At 40.0% G+C, this 24,143-nt stretch overlaps 1 protein-coding gene across 1 annotated transcript; it reads right to left on the bottom strand.

The window, feature by feature from the left end:
- Nucleotides 1-85: 85 nt before the first annotated feature.
- intu (inturned planar cell polarity protein) lies at nt 86-22,532 on the bottom strand. The gene is made up of 16 exons (XM_060874977.1): nt 22,300-22,532; nt 19,961-20,532; nt 18,277-18,362; nt 10,980-11,180; nt 8,400-8,518; nt 7,918-8,007; nt 7,254-7,331; nt 6,518-6,701; nt 6,126-6,179; nt 5,942-6,004; nt 5,342-5,593; nt 3,306-3,797; nt 2,678-2,772; nt 2,197-2,386; nt 1,699-1,838; nt 86-972 (listed from the first exon to the last, which is right to left on the bottom strand). The coding sequence occupies exons 1-16, from the start codon at nt 22,413-22,415 to the stop codon at nt 861-863; spliced, it is 2,844 nt and encodes a 947-aa protein (XP_060730960.1). The 5' UTR covers nt 22,416-22,532; the 3' UTR covers nt 86-860.
- Between the last annotated feature and the right edge of the window lie 1,611 nt (nt 22,533-24,143).

Genomic DNA, 24,143 nt, shown 5'->3' with positions numbered 1-24,143 from the left:
GTGGTGCAGCACTTTAATACACAACGGACAAACTCCTTCCTACAGAAGCCGGTGTACGGTATTTGAGACAATATGAATTCCGCAGTTCTGTGATATCGTACAAATGCACTTTAATGTCACAATTAATTCATTCATTAATAATACATTGTGAGTAAGTGTGACTGTGTACTAAATTGCAGTTGTGAGAACTCGTAGCTGTGAGAAAAAAGATTCAGTTGGGATAATTATAAAATAAAGAATTATTTGGAATATTTTCTCGTAGCTGAAACAAGCTTCCACTGCTATATCTTATACATTTCATACCATGTTAAAGAAAAACAAAAAACCCTGATGTTGGTCAATGTAATATCAAGCTCTTTATATTACTACACCAGCAAGTCTGTTTGGCAAGTCATAAGGCTGTATTTAGTCCAGTAAGATTCAAAAAACATCCAGAGCTGTAATATTGTGAGAAAACCTGCCATGTACAAACCTACAACTCATCACGAGAGAACGTTCAGATTTTACCTGCTAAAAATGACGGTTTTCTCACACACAGTGAACGTTTACACATCTCTATAGTGGGAATTCACTAATAACCTCTAAGCCTGTAAGCTTTATCCTCTCCTTAAAAAGCACAATCTGAGGTATACATGTTGAGGTTTTCAGATGACTGACTCCCAAAATCCTGTTCATTTCCCCTATTTCACAAAGAAAATAGAACATTTCCTCTGTTCCTGAACACAGACGTATTAAAAAAATAAAGGCCCCAGAATTCTTTTATGTAATCCATCACTCCTCACGCCTCATAGTCTCTGTTCCTCATATAGAGTCATGCATGTATTTAAAATTCAATATGACCTAGGAAACCTGAATAAAAATCACACGGCCAGGCTGAACGAGAGCCTGAAAGCCATCTCCACAGGAATCTCCGGCACCGAGTCGTGGAAACACACGTAGAACTCCTGAGGAACGGGTTCTAGCATCATCCGCCTGCAACACAGACCAATGACACACATGTTGTAAGTTCCGATTGAAAACCTACTCTGCAGCCAGATGCACCGTCTGAACATAAATAACATCGTATATCAGGGTGTAAAATTGATGCTACAACATTAAAACTAGCATAGAGTATAATTTGTGTTGCACCACAGACAAAAGAGGAAATGAACTACAGATCGTAAGATTCCTTCATATGTGCCATTGTCCGGTCATTTTATCAGTCTGTAAACTTAAACTTTCATTCGACTGCTGATGTTTTTCTTGTGTTTTCTGCACTGAAAGCAATTTGCTTATTTGTTTCCATTAGATTCATCAGTACTAATAACAATAAACAAACTGCCTGAGTGCAGCATTAATGTAACCAAGGTGAACAAGCGCTGCTAAAGATTTCTCTAAAAGAAAGTCATTTCTATGTCTAGGTTTCTTTCTTAAAGGAATACTTCACTCTATGATCCATACAAGTCATATATGTACAATTTCTCTGAAGAAGAAAAAGAATAGAAAGCAGTTGCTGAAATGAATCGGTCAGCGTTTATGAGCTTCTCAGTCATTCCTTCAGAGACAGGACTGTTTTGTAGAGGAAGGAGTCTGAGCTTGTAGTCAGCTGTAGGTCAGGTTTAGTCAAATACCAATAGTTGGAAGGTTGGAATCTACAAAACTTTCCCATGCTAAATTACACCTGTTAGTGCAGCAGTTAGGAAAAATAGAATCTTCTACCCGATAACCCAGTAGGTCATAGTGGGAGCAGGTTTCTTTTGGTCCGTCCAGTTCTCGGGTTTACACTGGAACAAAATGCCATGTTCTTTAACTGGACCAAGGCCTCGAGAAGAGTGTGACCTGTCAGCTCCTCGCCTGTCCTGCTACAATACACACACACATACACACATACACACCACACAAACACACACGCACACACACATACACACATGCGTATACACATACAGACACACACACACATCCGCACATACATGCATACACACGTACATGCCACACATACACGCACACACAAACACACACACACACACGCCACACATACACGCACACATGCAGAAACACACACACAAAACTCAGTGTCCAGTAACACATGATTACAATTTCAGGTTATACCTTAAAAGGAAAATAATTTCAGGTGATAATGAACACACCCACATGTTTAGAAACACACAGACACACACACACCAACCAATGCAAACAAACACTGAAACACACACATACCCCTGGTGGCAGGCTTTGCTGGAAGACATTGCGGATGGACAGGCAGCAGTGGTGGAAGTTGCGGATGAGTTGAGGGTGGATGGAGCCGCTGAGCTGCGATAGCTCTCGGTGTGTGGGTGTGATGAAGATGCCCTGCACTGTCTCCATTAGAACATAGTGAAAGAGTGTATTCTCCAAACCTGCCGTGAGCCTGCAAACACACACACACAGATAGAGATACAGAGAGAGAGAGAGAGAGAGAGAGAGAGAGAGAGAGAGAGAGAGAGTCAATTTTTCAATGCACTGCCCCTAGCACAAAATGCCTTGGCACACCACAGAGCTTTAATACTCCGAGCTTGAATACTCCTGTACACAAAAATTCTTTCTTTGTTTATTTCCTAAAACCTGTGCACACTTTTTTTGTTACTTCCGGAAGATATTAATACGTATTATTTCGAATGATGAATTTAAATAAGACCTAGTCTTTTTCACACAGACTCACTTCAGAGTGTTCTGCATCTCCTCAGCCTCTCTCTCAGTCAGGCTCTTCTTCAGAGAACCCAGATAGAACGGATTGGGCTGCTTAAGTTTGGGAATCTGCAGGAAGACATTTACAGTATAAAACACAGACCTGCTCATATACACTGGCAGATTTTAAAGATCATCCACTCCATGGTGATATACTGTATTTTGGCTCCTGAAATGAGTTAAATATGTAAATAAATTTCTACAGAAAATAGTCAAAGTGAGCTGATTTGTAATGGAATAAAAATATAGATGTTTTTGGAAAAGAGTGTTCTGTATCAATTAAATTAGGCACTTTTGTAGAACACAACATACAGATTATACTGTGTTAGAAAGTTGGAGAAAAGTACAGAAGAAAATTTGGGGAAACGTTATTTCGTGAAATTATTTTGGGAGTAATACTATCATACTATCATTTAAGATGGAGTAGAGATTAAAGGTTATAGGTTAGAGTTTAAAATTTCGTTGGAGTGTATCTATAAATTGCATCATTTTAGTGTTTGCTTTTGTTGTTTCTTCCTTGGACATTACTACAGAACAAATGGAGGGCCAAAACTTTTAAGAGCATATTCCAGAAAGAATGCAAAAGGCAAAGTAAGCCAAACCTTAAACAGGCCCCCACTGCCACCACTGCCGTCTGATCCCCCAGACCCCAGAGAGTCTCTACGAGTACCAGCAGGGGGCATTCTCAGCCCAGTGTCACCCTGCTCGCTTCGACCCTCGCTCCCACTGTCCGACACGCTCCTCTGTGGGCTCGGCTTCCTGCCCTTCAGCCCTGAGCCCGACTCTCTGAACAGGCTTCGACCAATTGTGCCCGGTGACGGTGGCTTGATGGCTGCTGTCAGCCGGCTTAGGATCGGTGAACTACCAATCATGTCCTGTCGGTCCCGCCCACTAGAGGGAAGGAACCAATCAGCACAGGACAGACAAGGAGTTGGAGGGGCTGAGAGACGTTCTTCAATGGGAGACTCGAGACACTCGAGCTGTAGGAGAGTTGCTTTGACCTGGTCTACGTAGATGCAGTCAGGACCAGGAGATCCGAGAGCAAGAGACGCACAACCACCGGCTTCCAGTAACACACACTGCATAAAATGTTTCTGAAAATATACAAGATACAGGAAAAAAGAAAAATCAATAAGAAATAAATTGTACATGTCTGAATTAAATTACTTTTCTTAGTCTCGCTGTAGTTATTTATTCAATTTATATAAGTATAAAGATATCTCAAGGCATTGCATCTTCTTAAGACAAAGGACAAAGAATATAATAATTACTGAACCGGTAGAAAGAGACAGAGTGAGAGACAGAGTGAGAGACAGTGTCTCTCACTCTGTCTCTAACACTTTCACTCTTCTCACACAAAGTGAGAGAAAGAGTGAGAGAAAGAAAGAGTGAGAGACAGAGTGAGAGAAAAATTGAGAGACAAAGTGAGAGAAAGAGTGGTGGACCACCTAGGAGAAAAGATGTGAAAAAATGTGACAGGAACATGAAATAATAACACGACGTTAAAGCAGTACGGCTGAAGTGTGAGAAACACACAGAGAAAGAATAGTGCTGCACTGCTGGAGAGCCAATGAGTCCTGACAGGAATGTGTGGCAATAAGACTAGCAGCAGGGAAACATAGCTACAGGCAGGGCAGCTGAGAGGATATTGAATAAAACAGCATGGTATTAACACACATACACACACACATACATGTACACACACAAATATATATACACACATACACACATACATATATACATATATACACACATACCCACACACACGCACACACACGCGCACACACACACACACACACACACACACACACACACACACACACACAGGTAACGTTTAAATAATTGCACATCTGGAGTGTTGAAAGCAAAATACCAGCCAATGTGCTCTTAGAATAGAATGCCTTTATTTTTTTTTTAAATAGTTCAATTTCCCTTTGCTATTTCATCAAATAAATAAAACGCATTAAATATTTGAATCTGGTTGAGTTCCTTAACCTCCTACGACCTGGTGTCCACATACGTGGACATCACTGCATCTAAAATGCAAGGCCAAACCAAAGCTCAGGTCTTAGGAGGTTAAAGTTAATTTGAGTTTTATACCCGTGGAGCACAAGCCAACTTTCAGGGCATACAAAGGGTTCAATAACAACCAAAATTGTAATGAATTCATTCTGGTGTCACTATAAAGAGCGATAATGATACGTGACACAACAACAAAATCCTTTCTGAGATAGCAAAAAGATGCAGAAGAGTTAAAGCTGCTTCTCAGCAGAAGAGTTAAAGCTGCTTCTCAGCAGAAGAGTTAAAGCTGCTTCTCAGCAGAACAGCTGAAGAGAACAGACACCGAACAAAACCAGAGTCAGACACAGAGACTCTGATCAGTTATAAACCAAAAGAAAGACAAAAGAAGACTGTACCGAAAGCATTCACATGGCTGAATCGGGAAGCAAAGTTGCAAACCGGGATCCATAGCTGTGAGAGTGACTCCGTGTGTGTTAGCAAAGAAATGACAATCACGTAGAGGATTTTTTTGTAAATAAAGTGACATTTTAATAAAAAGCGGTAATTTTCCCTATTTATTCATCATTTTTGAAAACACTGTTTATGTGACGACGATAAAAAAAAACCTGACCCTCACCAGACCCACGACGAGGAGGAAAATGCGCCCATTGGACTCGCAGTAGCCTGGGTGGGAGCTGGAGGTGGAAGTGGAGGTAGAGGTGGAGGTGTCGGAGTCGGGCTGTGAGCGGCGCTGCAGGAACACCTCCCTCCACACCACCAGCTGCCCCACACGCTGCTCTGCCCCCAGACACAGTAGACAGTAGTGCTGACAGTACAGACACACGTCCAGAAGGTCCTCTTTAGGCAGGTGGTTTGCTATTAAATAACCCTGAGTGGAAAGAGAACATAAAACGCAATGAATGTGATTATTCTTTAGCTTTGCTCTGATTGTGCATTTGTGTCACAGCACAGAACTTTATATGCTTTAATGCAATACAGCATTAATAATAAGTCTTGATAAACAGATGGCTAATCTCAGGTGATTTGCACTGATTATTTTATAATGAAAATAATTGAATTTTTCAATCTGTCCATCGGTCACTTTAACGTAACTGAATCTCCCTCTCCGTCTCATCTTGTTTAGAAGTTGAAGTGTGCACAAAGGTGAATTTTGAATATTTCTGAATCTACAGGATTTCTGAAAGATGTAGGAGGATCCTTTGGGAGACCGACTCACCTTGTAAAAGAGGCAGGACCCTAAAATGACGTACATACGCCTCATGCCATAAAAGTCTTCTGACTATTGAAAGCAAAAGTAAAGATAAAAAGAAAACAGTTAAAAGGAGAAGACTGGAAAGTACCTTGGTCTCTGTTTATAAGGAAAAGAAAAGAAGAATAGTCTTATTTTTTGCCATACTCACCATGTCACCAAAGTCTGAGGACTCAAAGTCTGACAGAACAGTGTCCACTTTGACCTGTGAAGCCACAGAGAAGCAGCTCAACCACAGAAAACACACTACCTTTAAGATCCTATCAGATGCTATAAACGTCTGTAGTTATACTGTACATCATATCTAAGGTTCATATTTTGTAACAAGCGAATATGTCATTAAATCATCTTTGTTGATTTAACAAAGACTGTGTCTTTGTATGTTATCAACAATATCACCGGTTAGCTCACGTCTGTGCACCGCTTCAGCTAATAACACGTCTAACATTTTTACAGCTAGTTTCTCAAACGTGCAGCTGAGGAACAGGTGATGAAAGCAGAAATTAAAAGTGCAGTAGTGTTTGTCTGCACTAGAGAACATGCCTTAATGTCTGGTGGTAAAGTGAGCCAGCGCATGGCGGGTAAGTCGTCTAGGAAGAGGTTCTCAGAGATGTTGGAGGGGGAGGAGCCAGGGCTGTCACTCAAACGAGAAGGCTGGATCATTCTCTGGAAGAACAGGCAGAAGAAATGATCCAGACGAGGAGCATTCTCCAGCTCGCTGAAGGCACTACGGAGAAACAGGGAAACATTTGATTTCTCTTGATTTTTCCAGTGCTGTAGCGGTGGTGGAGGTGAAGGTGGAGGTGCAGCAGGTAGCTTTTGAGCCTCCCTGTATTGCACAGTGCCCTGTGATGGCTTGGTATCCCATCCTTGGTGTATTCCCACCTCCTGTGCAGCATTTCAAATTTTACAATTTTGTGAATGTTAAATTTGCCACACCGTACAAACCGAGCTTTAGCAGTTTAACTTTGTCATTATAGTTACATTTAACAATGTTTTCCATTACAAGCTTTTCCCAGATTTATTTAACTTTCTGGACTTTATATGTCCAGTTTTCTGCTAAATTACTCCCATTGCCACACCAAAGCAGCACAAACCACACAAATACACTAAACCACACAATTACAACTGCACAAACTCTCTCATTCTCTCTGCCCTTTGTCCCACCCATCTGTGCACACAAAGTGAAAAAACAAGAATAAAATATAACTACAAACAGGAAATGAAAATGGAACAAATAGGTTAGTGCTTGTGTAACGTGCACGCAAACAGCACTCACCTGTGTAGGGAGCCGTACATGACCCTGAGAGTTCGCACCAAACCCTTTATAACGGTCTGCAGATGCAGCAATGGCACCCTGTAGGACGATACACATCACTGAGAAACACAACACTGACACCAATGTTTTGCGACTAGAGTAGTGACAGCTATCCAATGTGTCAGGGTGTGTTCAGGATGAAGAGGTGAAGATTCGTCTCTACAGAGTGTCCTAATCCACATCAACATGACAGACTTCTATAAACTTGTTAATTATATTTGATTAGCCTTCTATCTGCAGTGCAAATCTACATGAACCAAACCTCAGACTCTAAACATATGTTTTGGCTGATAGACTTAATTTCAATTAAACAGGACAACTAAAAATAATTTACATTCTTTACAAATTCTACAAACATTCTTTTACGTATTTAATTCTAAATCATATCATAACTCAACACTCGCAGCTTTACCTACATAGCAGAAGCGGGTCGGCGCTACCGGGTGCTGATGCTGGATGAAATAAAAATTTCAAGATGGCCGGTGGACATCAAAGAAAGGTCTTTTAATTTAGCCCATGTTTTGTGATCAAACGTGAATGTCAGCTGTATATTATTGTGAGTGCTTAGTGGGTAGTCATCGTTTCAGGCACAACTTTAAACCTTTATGTATGAGAATGAACTTACCTGTCAGCAGGCAGACCGATGACCAGCAGCTTCTCTCCTTCCTTCCAATAACCCACGTGGACCAATTGTTTTCTGAGCACCAGGGAGGAACTACACACACACACACACACACACACACACACACACACGCGTACACGTGTGATATGACGTTAAATACTGAGCTTAGTGTTAGAGGGGGTTTACGAGTGAAGAGCTACATTCGAATGTAACGTGTTTAATTATGAATAACAACTAAAACACAAGGTACATCAGTTTGATTATATCAGTAAAGTCATTAGGAACAATGCTTATATCTGGTGATCGGTTCTACTACATTATAAATAAAACAATCACACTGACTGTAAATTATATTCAGTTCAAATAATTGTGATTAGTTCATTACACATCAGTAGTGGAAGGGCAACAACTGATTTATTGGTCATTTGCTGGAGAGAAGGAGATTAAAAAGGTATGTTTGAAATGTAAAGAAGCAATGATGTTACCTGACGATCTGTCCTCCAGTGAAGTTCTCCAGCATGTCACACAGCGTAAGGAAGATTCCTCTCACTGCCTTCAGCTGTGCTGCTGCCTCAGACACTGGGTACTGGTACAAGATCTCCTGCTGCATAGACACAGTGCAACACGTCAGTACAGAGACACCAGAGCAAAACGTCTATTTGGGTCTGAGTCTAGATGAGCATTAAAACAGAGCTAGTGAATTCAAGATTTTAGTGTGGGGAAGAAAACAAAACAATCAAACATTTTTCAGATGTATAACTGTAGGACTAACATTAACTTGCAAGTACACATTTCATCAAATGTAAATAAATCCTGAAAACCACATTCAACACAGCATTACCCAGAGCTCAGGATGAATATGAATTTTAAGACTCAAATGGCTTAGCAAAGGATCTCAGGCTCGGTCAGTAAAAGACTCCATGCCACACATACTGTATATCAACCTACATCAGCTGGGTTGCTAATAATGAATAAAATGTTTTCTTAATGATGTAGCTAAATGATGCCTTTAATGATAAAAATAGGTTTTTGAGAAAAAGACAAAGAAGCTCTATTAGAGAATGTCTGATCTTAAAATAAAAGGGAGTGAACAATGAAGTAATGCTGATTTATTCAGAGAAGATGAAAAGGTGGGGACCCTCTTTTGCCGAGTTCTGATTAGTATGCATAACAGGACACGTCAGCCTTTTAGAAACCTGAAGGAAAAGTGTGTGTGTTTGTGTGTGTGAGAAAGAGAGAGAGAGAGGTAGTGCATAAAATGAGAACGGAACTAAAAAGGAGAATGTTATAGGGTCTCAATGGAACACAAGAGAACATGAAAACACAAAATTCTTAGGTGTACACACACCCACATGCACACACGCACACACACACTTTTTTGTAACCCAAAGCCTGACCTCATTTCCAGCCAGAAATCTTTCGACTCAAAAAAAATCACTACATTTTTGCGATTAAAATCATAAAAAATGCAATTCATGAGATTGTTTTTGGGCCTCAAAAAGATCCAAGTTTTCTTGCATGCAGCCAGATGCAAAGACAAAGTGTAAATTGCTGGATGTTTTTGCACTCAGATCCATCAGAGATTCTTGTGGTTTAAATTTGAGGCAAAGTTGGAGTAAAACATAAAAATCATTATAAAGTGGATTATAAAATTGCCCATTGTTTCTGTAAAGCCTGCTTAATGATGTGAGAAACCATAAAAGAATTGTTCAGGTTGGTTTAGCGTTCAATTTGAGATGTTATAACCACCATCCAGATTTCCACACATGAAACAGCTTGGCTTCTGTAGAAGTTGCAATTCATCAAATCTTGTGTATGTATGTGAATGATTTAGCGGATAAGACCGGAGACTAGCTACAGAGATAAAGACATTAAAATTTGCCGAACTAATTAGAGAAATGATGATGTGGAGAATTCCAGAGAATGTTTCAATTAAAATGGACTGACAGAGAAGAAAATTGTTTATTCACACTTCAAGTTCGAAACCGATGTGTCTCATCTGTTCGTGGTTTGTTTTGATCAAAAGCAGTAACATAAAGTGCCAAAGCAAAAAACCTCATAGCTTCCATTAACTAATCACTATTGACTACACATTTAATTAATGGAACTGCTCCGTTCATTTGAAGGATGAAACTTTATGAAACTGGACCTTCACAAATGCGGATTAATGAATCTGAGACATAAACACTGAGCAGGCAGAATAGCTGGGCAGGCAGGAAGTGAAGCTTATGAATGAAGCCATAAATCAGTTCACATTTTGGAAGATTTAAATAAATCTAGTTATGCTCAGTAAACATTATTATTGTGAGTGATTTATTAACTGAGACTGGTGTTTGGAAATGTTTCATGTGAGAACTTCCAACACTGAGCTCTCTCAAAGTTCCACCGTAATTCCAGCTTTGCGTAAAATGTCAATCCAAACGAGTGTTTCATGGCACTAACAACGAACTCTGCCTCATCCCACAAGAAGCAGATGTTATTAAAGGACTGCCGGTGTGATGTTATAAATGATTCAGGATGAACAGATCTGTTGATGTTTGTTTGTTTTTTCATTTAAGGTACAAAATTCTGTCCACAAACCAAACATTAATGCCCTTATGTATGTCAATGAAACATGATGGAGTATAGCCAAAGTTGTGAAAACACCAAATGGTAGTTACACCACAGCTCAATGACATAAGACAGTGGGAGAGTAAAGTAATGGCATATTCAAAATAAATCGCTAAAGCTATTATAACACTATGAAGACATAATAATGATTATATTTATTTCATTATTAAATATACTCCTCTGCCAGACTAATCATAGGTGTATTACAAGCTAAGCCCGGTGTTTCTATAGTATGTGAAGCTATATAGGGATGTGGTAGCTCAGTGGTTAAGGTGTTGGGCTACTGATCGGAAGGTCATGGGTTCGAACCCCAGGTCCACCAAGCCACCACCCTGAGCAAGGCCCTTAACCCTCAGTTGCTCAGTTGTAAGTCACTCTGGTAAAGGGTGTCTGCTAAATGCTGTAAATGTATAGTAACTACTTCTTCTGACTTGCTCTTTTAATGCCTCACTGACCTCCTCCTGAAGCGACTCGGAGTCAAGTTTGAGTGACAGGTACATGACGATGTGAGGGATGTGAGCCACAGTCATCTGTAACTCCGTGGTGTCCTCACCCCAGAGGAGACGCACCAGCTGGCTGACGGGGGCGGCGGGTCTCGGTCTTGGCACCTCCGAGTCCATTACAGAGCCAGAGCCAGTCTCCAGAGTCAAATGCACCTAAGAAAAGGACAAAAAACAGGAATTAACGCTGTCCGATCATCACAATGTAGTACAAATTAACCAATTATTATAACATCTATATTCATAAGTTCATAAATTCACAACTTCTCCTTTAGCAGGCAAGACACAGGAGTATTCCCAGATAAAATGTTGCCTACATCTAAAAAAAAAAAAAGGCACCAAATTCATTCACAGCTTTGTGTTAAACCCAACCTTTAAATCCACAATGAATTGTTTTCTCTCAGGGGAGACTGTAGGCAGTTCAGGTAGGTTGGAGGGGATTTTGTGAGAAATTAGCAAACGGAGAACAGAATGCTGAGAAAAGGAAGAGAAAAGGAAAATTTCACATGCTGCTGCTGTGTCCTAGAAAAAGTTATAGTATCACCATTAAATAGACATTTTGAGGTTATGGAGAAAAAAAGACATTTGCATCGGAATCCAAATTCAGTTGTTTTTCAGAAGCAGAGCAGAACTGCCGTGGAGCATAAATTGTGTGTGAGTGTGTGTGTGTGTGTGTGTGTGTTCTGTATCGGATATTCATTACATTTAGTCACTAGTCACAAGCTGAACCATGTTTCCTCACACAGACCAGAAGCAGCAATGAGGTATTTTGTGCCATTTGTTTAAACTGATTAAACTGAGGGTTGATTTAAAAGTTAATATTTGGGAACAGACACTAATCACTTAGCAGATAATATTGATAATACATATTTTTAACAATCAGAGTTTATCTCAAAAGCTATTCACATGGTTCAATATTAGCACAGTTGAAATAAAATAAAATGTTAAGATGAAGATAAGTGACTTAGTTGGGATAGGCAGTTGTTGATCAGAGGATCAGGGTTCAAGCCCCAGCACTACCAAGCTGCCACTGCTGGGCCCTTGAGCAAGGCCCTTCACCCTCACTGCTGCAGTGATGCTGTATCATGTCTGAGACCCTGTGCTCTGACCCGAACCTTCAAAGTTGGACTATGTGAAGAAAGAATTTCACTGTGCTGTAATGTCAATGTGACAAAAAATAGTGTAATAATGTTGCCATTTACCTTTATTCAGTAAGTCAGGAACAGACTTTAAATATTGAATTAATAAAATTACTTTTGAAAGCTAATAAAACACCTAATAGACTGGCTACAGTGTTAACTGAGTGACTGTGAAAGTTAAATGTATATAAGAGAATTTTTATTGTCCATCAGAAATGTGAATGAATTTTCTCACTTGGCGCACTGAGCCGTGACACCGCAGTAAAACCACTGAAAAGCAGCTGAGGGCACAGAGCTACACAATCCTCCACAATCCTCCACAGGCCTTCAATAAACAGAATTCAGCAAAACATTTAAAAAAACAGGAAAAAGAACAACACAATGCACCATTTACGGTTTGTGCAATGGTCAAGAATATTTTGAATATTGTATATTAAGAATATTTGTTGGTGTCTTTATGGATAAGAAATGCTGGCAAAACAGTCCTATGTTATTAAAACACAATAAAAGTCGAGACTGTCTTGTCTTCTTACCAAAAAGCACAGTAACAATGAAAACCTACGGACTCAGTTTTCCTCTAATGACTCAGCTTCGGTGTGGAAAGGTCTGAAAGCCATCACCAACTACACGACACCATCCCCCAGCACTGTGGTGAATCAACAGCTGGCAGACGTCCTGAACGAGTTCTACTGCAGGTTTGAAAAAGCCCAATTCACACCTCCTGTAAACCCCGACTCCAACACACCTAAAATTCAGTTCAGTAAAGATGATGTGTGTCAGGTCCTCAGGAAGAACAAAAGAAGAAAGACACCAGGCCCAGACAGTGTTTCACCAGCCTGTCTGAAAACCTGTGCTGATCAACTGGCCCCATCTTCACACGGATATTCAACAGATCACTGGAGCTGTGTGAAGTCCCCTTATGCTTCAAAAGCTCCACCATCATTCCCGTCCCTAAGAAACCGAAAATTACCGGACTTAATGACTACAGACCTGTGGCTCTAACTTCTGTGGTCATGAAATCATTTGAAAGACTGGTTTTGGCTTATTTGAAGGACATCACTGGACCCTCACTGGACCCTCTGCAGTTTGCCTACAGAGCAAACAGGTCTGTGAATGATGCAGTCAATATGGGACTGCATTATGTTCTGCAGCATCTGAACAGCCCAGGAACTTATGTGAGGATCCTGTATGTGGACTTCAGCTCTGCTTTTAACACCATCATCCCATCACTCCTCCAGCCCAAATTAACCCAGCTCTCCATGCCCTCCTCTGTCTGTCAGTGGATCACCAGTTTCTGACAGATAGGCAGCAGCTAGTGCGACTGGGGAAACTCAAATCCAGCACCAGCACTATCAGCACTGTCGCCCCCCAGGGCTGTGTTCTCTCCCCACTGCTCTTCTCTCTGTACACAAACGACTGCACCTCTAATGACCCCTCTGTCAAGCTCCTGAAGTTTGCAGATGACACCACACTGATCGGCCTCATCCAGGACGGTGACGAGTCTGCCTACAGACTGGAGGATGAACGGCTGGCTGTCTGGTGCAGCCTTAACAACCTGGAGCTGAACACACTCAAGACAGTGGAGATGACCGTGGACTTTAGGATAAACCCCCCTGCTCCCCCCCACTCACCATCAGGGACAGCAATGTTACAGCATTGGAGTCATTCAGATTCCTGGGAACCACAATCTTCCAGGACCTGAAGTGGGACATTCACATTGACTCCATTGTGAAAAAGGCTCAGCAGAGGTTGTACTTCCTTTGTCAGCTGAGGAAACAGTTCTACACTGCAATCATCGAATCCATCCTCTGCACTTCAGTGACTGTTTGGTGAAGCTCAGCTACCAAATATGACCTCAGGAGACTACAGAGGGTAGTCCGGACTGCTGAGCGAATCATTGGCACAACTCTCCCCTCCCTCCAAGATCTGTACTTCTCCAGAGTGAGCAAAAGGGCAAAGAAAATCACTCTGGACCCCTCACATCCAGCACAATCACTCTTCGAACTGTTGCCAGGTGGTTGACGCTACAGAGCCCTGAGCACCAGAACGACCAGACATTGGAACAGTTTCTTCCCTCAGGCAATCCATCTGATGAACATTTAACATACACAGAACAAACTCTATTCTTACATTATTTACACATACTTACTTATTTATATTTCAATTTGCACATTTTACCACTGTACATACAACTGTCTTTATTATATATATGTGTTCATGTCTTATCATTGCCATTCTGTTTACACTGTGGAGCTCCTGTACTAGAACAAATTCCTCGTAAGTGAAAACATACTTGGCAATAAAGACCTTTCTGATTCTGAATATTCTGATGCGTCACAACAATAAAGCAGACCTGATAAAATGATGGAAAAGTCATACACTCATCCTTTAATCTGTCCCTTTCTCTCTCTCTGCTTCTCCATCCGCAGAGTAATAACACATTTCCTGTGGCCTCCAAAACTGAGCTGCGCCATAACCACCATCGCTATACTGGCAACACAACCATGCAATCCACGTTCTGATGTTTTTCGGTCAGATGTGTGCAGAACAGAGCCGGCATTGGGAAGAGATCAGAGGAAATGTTTCATGGGACATATCGAAAATCTCGACAATTGCACGTATGGATGTAAACGAAACACATGCTCTATAAAACTAAGATGTGGTTTAAAAAAACATGAAATAACTTTGGTTTAAGTAAAAATAGATCGATACAAACACACAGATGACGTAAATGATAATGTTAGGGTGAACAAACCGAAATCATGTTAGACCTGAAATGATGTTGCCAAGTACAAAATACATGCACAAATAACTTTCTCTGACTTGCTCTTAAATGCCTCATAGTGCACTTTATTTTTTTTCTCCTCTACAAACCTTTTATCATGTAACTTATTTTAATTTAGCTACTCTGCACTTTGCAACCAGATGCCTGTGTTTAAAGGATTAATTGGTTTTGAGTTGCTTTAAATTAGACATTTTAATAAAACCTAATCTTCTTCAATCAGCACTTGCTGAAAAGACCGGTATCTCTGTCTGTACCGCAACTAAATGGCTGCTATTTGAGGTTCAGTTGTAGATTTGGGAGCTTCTTTTCTTTTTTTTTTTTTCATTCTTTCTTTCATTCTGTCTAGTTCTTGCTTTCTTTTTTTCATTCTTTCTTTCTTTCTCTTTCCAATTCAAATGTTAACAAGCCATTTAGAAAATCGCCCTCATCCTTTTTCAAAAAAAAAAAAAATCTGGATGATCTAAATGATTATTTTCTTAGTAAAAAACCCCCATATATTTATACAAGTAATTTCCTTCAATTACAGTGAAACCTTCCAGAAATAGGCAGTGATTTCCTTACAGCAGGGTGAAACAATATAAAATACATTGCATAATAAGGACCAACAGGTGCAGCAAGATCCTGAGGACTCGGCAGTATTTAGGACGTCTGAACATTTAAAGTAAAAATAAAATATCCAATTAAATAGCAGAGGTGACCTGTAATGCATGTTGAAATGAATTGCAAAAGTCAGCATAAATTTATACGTTTGTGCCTCAAGCTTTTCAAATCCTTCAGCAAACTCTGTTGGGTGGAAGTAAAAAAAACAAAAAACACCATATTAAACAGATTAAACAGCAAAGCTGTTTCTAATTGGGTTGCTCAAGCAGAGTTTGTATTTGGTTGCCAGTGGAGACTAGCTTGCTTTCTGTCCAATGCAGAGGCTTTGCTTTAAGAGTCATTTAGACTGCTCTGAAAGGTGATAAATCAATAAAGGTAATAAAAGACAGAAACAAGTAAATAAGCTACAAAATTTCTTCTTTTGAATCTCTATGGATTTTTACAAAGGGCAGTAAAATACTGGTCCACTGACATCCATCCTGTGCAGTGTAATGCTCATGAAATCTGTACAGCATCTGTAGATCATTTTGAGTGAACTTTTATAGTCGTATTATGGTGGTGGTCCTCAGAACTGCGGTACAGTCAGGGTGTGGGTTTCTCAGCAGTCTTTAACAGACTTTATTTACTATTATGGGATGTAAGAAATGAGTTGCTTCTAGAGTCACACACTGACATTGAGAAGTGGAATGCCAATATGGCCATGATGGAGCATAAGATCAGAATAGCCAAAAGAAGCTACTCTGAAAAGCTGAAAAGCAGGTTTTCAGATAACAACCCTGCATCAGTGTGGAAAGGCCTGCAAGACATCACAAACTATAAGAGTCGCCCCCCATCTCCCACTGAAGCAAACAAAGACCTGGCTGATGACCTCAACACCTTCTACTGCAGGTTTGAGAAAAACATCTTCACACCTCCCGTCCAACCCAGCACACTGACTGACATCACACCTCTGGGAATACCATTAACAACTCCTCCCAGCACTCAAGTTGCACTCACGATTTGTGAAGAGGATGTGAATCGGCTCTTTCAGAGACAGAAGACAAGGAAAGCCCCTGGCCCAGATGGGGTCTCCCCCTGCTGTTTTAAAGCATGTGCTGATCAACTGGCTCCTATTTTCACCCATATCTTCAACAGATCTCTGGAGCTGTGTGAAGTCCCCTCCTGCTTTAAACTCTCCACAATCATCCCAGTCCCCAAGAAACCCCCCATCACTGGACTAAATGACTACAGGCCTGTCGCTCTGACATCTGTTGTCATGAAGACCTTTGAACCGCTGGTATTGGCCCACCTAAAGTATGACACAGAACAGATGCTGGATCCCCTACAGTTTGCCTACCGTGCAAACAGGTCAGTGGACGACGCAGTCAACACTGCACTACATTCTGCAACACCTGGACTGCCCAGGGACATATGCCCGGATTCTGTTTGTTGACTTTAGTTCTGTATTTAATTCTATAATTCCGGAAATTCTCCACTCCAAACTCCTAAGGCTCACTGTACCCCCTTCCATCTGTCAGTGGATCACCAGCTTCCTGACAGATAGGAAACAACAGATGAGACTGGAAGGTGTCACCTCCAGCATTCGGACAATCAGCACTGGCACTCCACAGGGATGTGTCCTCTCCCCACTGCTATTGTCCCTCTACACTAATGACTACACTTCAAGTGACCAAACTGTTAAACTCCTGAAATTTGCAGATGATACTACGCTCATTGGTCTCATCCAAGATGGTGATGAATCTGCATACCAGCAGGAGGTGAAGCGGCTGGTGCTATGGTGCAGTCAGAACAGTCTGGAGCGAAACACCCTCAAAACTGTGGAGATGATAGTGGACTTTAGGAAAGACCCCTCAACACTACTCCCCCTCACAATATCCAACAGCCCGGTGTCATCTTTGGAGGCCTTCAAGTTTCTGGGCACTACCATTTCCCAGGACCTGAAATGGGAGTGCAACATAAACTCTATCATCAAAAAGGCCCAGCAGAGGATGTACTTTCTACGTCAATTAAGGAAGTACGGTCTTTCACAGGAGCTGTTGATGCTGTTCTACACTGCAGTCATAGAATCTGTCCTGTGCACATCCATCACCATCTGGTTTGGTGCAGCAACAAAACAGGACAGAAACAGACTGCAACGCACGGTTAGAACAGCAGAAAAAATAATTGGCGCCCCCCTTATGTACATAACTGATCGCTCATATTCTATATTCATATTTTATATATTTTATTCAGTCTATATTCATATTTTGTACTCATTCTGTCTATATTGTATCTCATCGTCTGCATTGTTTTCTTGTATAGTATAGTGTTATTTATGTCTGTACCTTTGAGAGTCACAAACAGCTGGAACCAAATTCCTTGTGTGTGTCAACACACTTGGCCAATAAATCTGATTCTGATTCGGATATAAACGAATGGCAAATTAAAGAAGAAACTACCATAAAGGATCATGAAATGCTGAGTCACCATTATTTCCCATAACATCATCATTAATTGCTTCCCTAGAACTGTACTGGAGCAACGGTTAACTCCGTTTAACCAAATGATAACCCTTCAGGTGATGATTTAATGATCACCATTAATGAATGATGGTGGTGGAGAGCAGTGTCTAAATCCCAAAAATATCCCAAACATTTATAATTTCAGATATTGAGATCTTATATAAGTAACTGTTTTTTTCCCCTATGTCACACATGTATGTTACGCACACACTCACATACACACAAACCTGTGTTGGTCCAGAAATACAAGACAGAACTCTCTCAATATTCTCTGATGTTACATCCACATCGTCAACAGCCACAAGGACATCACCTTAAAAAAAAAGAGAGAAAAAGTTGTTCAAAATCATCTCTCATCTTCACTCCAAACAGACAACACCTTCATTCTGTGCTCCACAACATTACTATCATACGGAAAAGTAACTGTGATTCTCTGTTTTTTTTTTGATACACTATCAAACGACCACATGATCCAGTGCTCCTGCAAACCAAAACCTCCTCCACCTGCTTTTCGTAAGATCTCTGCACTGGTATCTCAGCTATACAGATTTGGCCCTGTGTTATTTGAGACATTTAAATGGTCTAATTGCTTTAACATGGCCAGGCATTTCAGAGCAACTTGTAAAAAGCTAGCTTGTGGTGATTTACTCAGTTGTGTAATTCCTTTGGAATTCCTTTGGTGTGTCTGGAATTGGACACGTCGAACTACTGCGGATTTCTCTTGCATGTCATTTCATGTGGTTGAAAAGGTCACAGAAAATTGGGTGAAAATATGCAACACTGACATTTCCAATACTTTTCAGAGATTCATGGATTCTTCCAACGTAACCATTACAAGTAAAAAGGATACCTGGCTACTGATCTCGATCAAACATCTAAGTTAGTGCAATTTAAACGTATACACAACACCTAATGCTGCATAATGTTACGAATGGATGTTAACTATTTTGAAGCAGGAAGTTTGGCGAAAGCTTAAAACCCGCACATCTGAGACATACATTAAATCTCCCAGTTAGTCTATTATGTTCCAATGGTGCTTTGATATGCACACCATAAAATCTCCTGTCATCAGATCAATCGCTCTGTTGTGGGCCTAAGATTTCTGTTTTCTGTCTATCAGACTCCAAGTGTAAAAAAATGTGAATAAAATATATGTTCCAAAAAATGACATGTTGCTGATTTTTACTGCAAAGCTCCTTGCTATAGCAATGAGTCACAACGAGTGTCTGGAAAATAGCAAAAACTGGAACGCACATAATTTTCTCCAATTAAATGAGAATAAAACAGATGTTATTCTCTTTGGCCCACCCAAATCTACAAATAGTCTAATAAAGAACATCAGTCTATTGTCACAATATGTTAAAACTCATGTTATGATCTTGAGGGAGGAGCATTTTGGCTGCTGATTTCAGAATCCTCAAATCATATCTGATGTGAAGAGAAGCTTTGTTCAACTTTTTTCAACATCAAACCATTTATTTTTTTCCAGGAGCTGGAGAAAGCTCATCTAGTCTTCTGTAATGACTAGTATATAGATGTATAAAGTCCTCTTCACCTCACAGTTAGTACTGAATGCAGTTGATAGACTGAAGATGAATGTTATGAAAATGAATCAGATCACCCCTGTTGTAGCCTCTCTCGACTGGCACCCTATTAATTATAGGATTAAGATCATTTTATTTAGAGCTCTTGAGGAAAACCACCGAAACTTGGTCAGTGTAACCACATATTTCAAGAGAAAAAACTGACTATTGAACAAGAGAGAGAGAAGGGTAAAGGAAGACTGTACATCTTTTAACTTGAAGCTAATAAACTGACGGTGCTGTACTTTGTGTATGAAAATAAGTCAAACTTTGTGAATGCCATTTTATTTTTTTTACCTAAAAGGCTCTGACGTTTAAGTTTCCTTACCAATTAAAATCTGTGCACACTTGCTGGCAGGACTATGAGGTACCAGTCCGTGAATGACGAGTCTCTCCCCGTTACAGGCCAAACCATCTCCACCCTGAAGGACCACTCCCAATAAGGCCTCCAACAAGCCCCCTTTCTCTGAAGGAGGAGGAGATATACAGCCCAAACGCTTAGGGTTGACGTAAACACACACATCTTTCAAAAATGGCTGTTGTACCACCAATCCTGTCCGCTGCCCCGTCTGGTTCTTCAAAATGGACGTCGGTGGTTGAGAAGCTCTGCCGTTTTTCCCATCAGCCTTGCTTCTCTGAGATGGATGTCGTTTGCCTCTCAGGATTTTAGCAAGCTTCTTGAACTTCGGTTGTGATTTTGTGCTGGAGCCTGTACGTTTTTTGCTGCGTTTGTCAGTGATGATTTCTGCCTCTTTTTCACTGAAACGCACATGATTAGTGGCAGCAGATTGAGCGGCGGTGATTTGAGAAAGTACCGCTTCTTCTTCGCCTTCACTCAGCTCCAGGTAGAAGAGCTCACCATTCTTCTGAACGTCATCAAGCCACTCAGGTTCGAGCTCACTATGACAGAAACACACAGAGAAATGTTTTATTCTACCCAAATATTCATCAATGTCACACTATTACTTCATAATACATTGCTTGCTTGCAGTACATAAAACAGACATAGAGCGCTATACCATGATATTCTGCTATTTTTAAAACAAGGCCTGCTTTCAGCTTATTTCTATGAAAAAAGAGGCAGTATGGCATAATATTTGTAGTAAAAGCTTAAGACTGTAAATAGCCATCAAATTGTATGGTCTATCACACAAATAAAGGCTAAGCTAATAATGTGATCTTAGATTTCAGGCAGCTTTCAGCACAGAAAGTGATGGTATCTGTGTGTAATAGGCTGTATAAAAGTCTGAATTTTCCGACTGAACTCAATGACCCAGTTTAAAGCTAATAAAAAATGGCAAATTAAATCCTTCTGAAACACCACCTTGACCTTAACCCGTACCGTTTTTACATTTTCCCCTCATATGCCCTCATCTAATAGTCGTTTTTTTAACCACACAGCAGTTCTGTCTGGTGAGCTTACAGGGTGCATAACAGAGTGTAAGGATTTCTTGAGGGAAAACTCACAAATGCTCTCACTCTGCAGAAAGTATAACACCAAATATGCACCTAAACATAAGTTTTCTTCCCTTTCTCTTTAAACCAAACCACACCATTTCTGTGGTGAGCTCTTAAAAAACCACGTCCATGAATTCCGTAAAGATGAGGAACAGCATGTAATTATTTATGAAGGATGGCTTTCTAAATTGGAAGCAGAACTTTTCCTTAAAACTGAAAGTCAGGAAACAGGGATGTGTATTTTTTTTTAATCCAGACTTTCACAAACAAGATTACTTAAAAGTAACATTATTTTAATTTTAGAGACTGATACACCAAGGCTGGAAATAGATGAACAAACAAACCCGAGACACAAAGTTAGTATGTTGGATGTATGTAGTATGTACATTTACATTTAAATTTCTGGAATTTAGCAAACACCCTTATCCAGAGTGACTTACAATTTATTTCAATTTATACAACTGAGCAATTGATGACCTTCTGATCAGTATTCCAACACCTTAACCACTGAGCTACCACATCCCCACATTTAAGGTGCATTATGTAAAGTAGCCTTTTATGTAAACGATTAGGTCTCGAACGGTTTGTTTGGTTCAACATTTGAACATTTTTTTTTACTCCTTGAGCTTCCTTTTCCTCATTCCTGCCCATGTTCATGAAGCTCACATGTGCACAAACAAGCATTTTGGACCTGAAGTCATTTTTTAAAAACAGGATTTGGACAAAACATTAAACCTCGAGGTGAATATGCTTCAACAGCTGAAGACCACAATGGGATCCACTCCTTTCACCCAAGAACAAGAATAATCTCAGGTTAATCTCAGGCTATCATTGGCACAGACTCATCAAAACAGTTTCAGTTTTAGAAAATACTCAAACCAGCCCATCTGGTACCAACAAACATCCCATGAAGTCACTGAAAATGTTCCTTATTCTGTTTGATTTAAACTTTAAACAAAAGCTCGGACATTTCCAGCATTTATCAGACACCTTTATCCAGAGTGACACAATTTATTTCGATTTATACAACTGAGGGTTAAGAGCCTTGTTCAGGGGCCCAAAGGTTGCAGCTAGGTGGAGCTGGGATTCGAACCCATGACCTTCTGGGTCAGAAATCCAAAGTAGACAGAAATGCATACACTCTACATTAGCCTATTACATGCATATTATTCTATACAAGCACATTCCCCAATTACTGCTGGCTCTTACTCTGAATATTCGGAGTAACTGGATGAACAGGACTGTGTATCACTTCCATCGCTGTCTTCACTCAAATTGCTGGCGGAATTCGTCTGGAAACGTTCTCCTAACTCTCTATAGGCCATTAGTACATTTTCTAAAAGCGTGTCAAAACTTTTAAAAATGTTTCCGCTCGTTTTTTCCCCCCGTGGAGACACTTTTTTGTTTGGTTTAGTCAGGAGAAGCGAGATGAACTCGCCATGTTGTACACATACGGGTCCCTAAGAACGGGCGCACGTGACAGAATATCGACGTGAGATTGGATGAGGTTACGGTTGCTGTAGCAACGTGGAAGCTTTCGGTTGTATATACAGCTAGTAGTTAAGATAGTTTGTGGCTTATAGCAAAAACATCAAAACATCATAGAACAAAACACCAAAAACAGACTACTAGTGCTTGGATTTTAAAAATAAATATATCAACAAGCAGTAAGAAGATTTATACAGAACGCATTATACGCCTTAATGACTAATAATGTCCGTTGTCATGGTGACGATAAGTACATTTTTACGAAAATATTGTTTATGTTTAGAAACAGCAAATTAAGCCCCAATCCAACCGCAAAAATAAGAACGATGGACATGCAATCTAGAGGTTTTAAATAATATTTTTACAGAATAAACAACATATTTTACTTTTACATATAAACACACGTGGATATGCAGAATCGTGCTAAATAATACATTGGTATATTTGATATAAAGACCAAAAATCGTGAAAAGTGATCACATTATAGCCAATCGGTTGCTAATGTTCTCACCACTGACCTGTAGAGTAAAACACTGCGAATAGAGTCAAACTCGTCCAGGTCTGTGCAGGCAGGTCTCAGGGTTTTCCTCTCGGAACAGACAGTAAACATGATGCTTCATGCTTTCTGCCTCCGTCTGTTCATCTATTAAACACTACTGAAGAGTCTCTCTCTCTCTCACACTCACACACACACACACACACACACACACACACACACACACACACACACACACACACACACACACACACAGAGTAAAATGTCCCCAAATGTAAACCGGCTGAAATATCCTTCTGCTGCATTTGATGAAAAGCTCAACTCTTGAGTACTTCTCCAGATCTCTTCTGTTGCCTTCGCTGTGGATAAAATCGCCCTCATACCAAGTGGAGAAAGAGAGAGAGAGAGAGAGAGAGAGAGAGAGAGAGAGAGCAACCAAAGGAGTATTGAAAAAAGAGTGACTGATAGTATGTAAAGGAAGAAAGACAAAGTATTTAAAGGTAAAATATTGTATTCCAAGAAAGAAAAAGAGAAAGAGTGTATATTTGATGGAAGACAATATTCAAAGGAATATATAGAGAGGAAGTATTGAAAGATAGAGAGAAAGGGTGGGAGAGTGAGAGGGTAAAGGTTTATTCCCTGTCCAGAAATGATTCATTTACTTTGAACATATTATGATTGATTTCTTGACAGGTGAATATTTTAAGGTATTTTTTTTACTTAATGTAACACAAACAAACCTATAAAACAAAATCCATCTCCCAGTGATTCACAGACTTTATAAAAAAACTTTTGTAAACAAACTTTTTTTTTTAAAAACAAATCAATCATAACCACTCCGATTATGTGTTTTTCTTCTTTAATTACATATGAAAGGATCATTCATCAGTGTTCACATCCAAGAATCGAATATAAATCAAAACCCATGGAGGAAAAAGGAACATGAAACGTTTAGACATTAAAATCTCATTTACTATTCAATAACTATAAAAAAAATTCATACAAGCGTAACCCTAGCCTTACAGCTTTTCAGAGAGTGAAGGACTTAACACACAGATTCAGTCTTCAT

The sequence above is a fragment of the Tachysurus vachellii genome, chromosome 7, assembly GCF_030014155.1.
Source record: "Tachysurus vachellii isolate PV-2020 chromosome 7, HZAU_Pvac_v1, whole genome shotgun sequence".
In the NCBI taxonomy this organism is placed as follows: Eukaryota; Metazoa; Chordata; class Actinopteri; order Siluriformes; family Bagridae; genus Tachysurus; species Tachysurus vachellii.
This window is presented reverse-complemented; position numbering and strand designations above follow the sequence as displayed.

What these genes read in the sequence shown, in the direction of transcription:
- intu (XM_060874977.1), bottom strand. Translation starts at nt 22,415, where the DNA reads ATGGCCTATAGAGAGTTAGGAGAACGTTTCCAGACGAATTCCGCCAGC. An exon ending in GGTCCTGCCTCTTTTACAAG is followed by an intron (nt 5,594 to 5,941) that starts GTGAGTCGGTCT and finishes CTTTCCACTCAG; the next exon opens with GGTTATTTAATAGCAAACCA. An exon ending in TCCTCCTCGTCGTGGGTCTG is followed by an intron (nt 3,798 to 5,341) that starts GTGAGGGTCAGG and finishes GTATATTTTCAG; the next exon opens with AAACATTTTATGCAGTGTGT.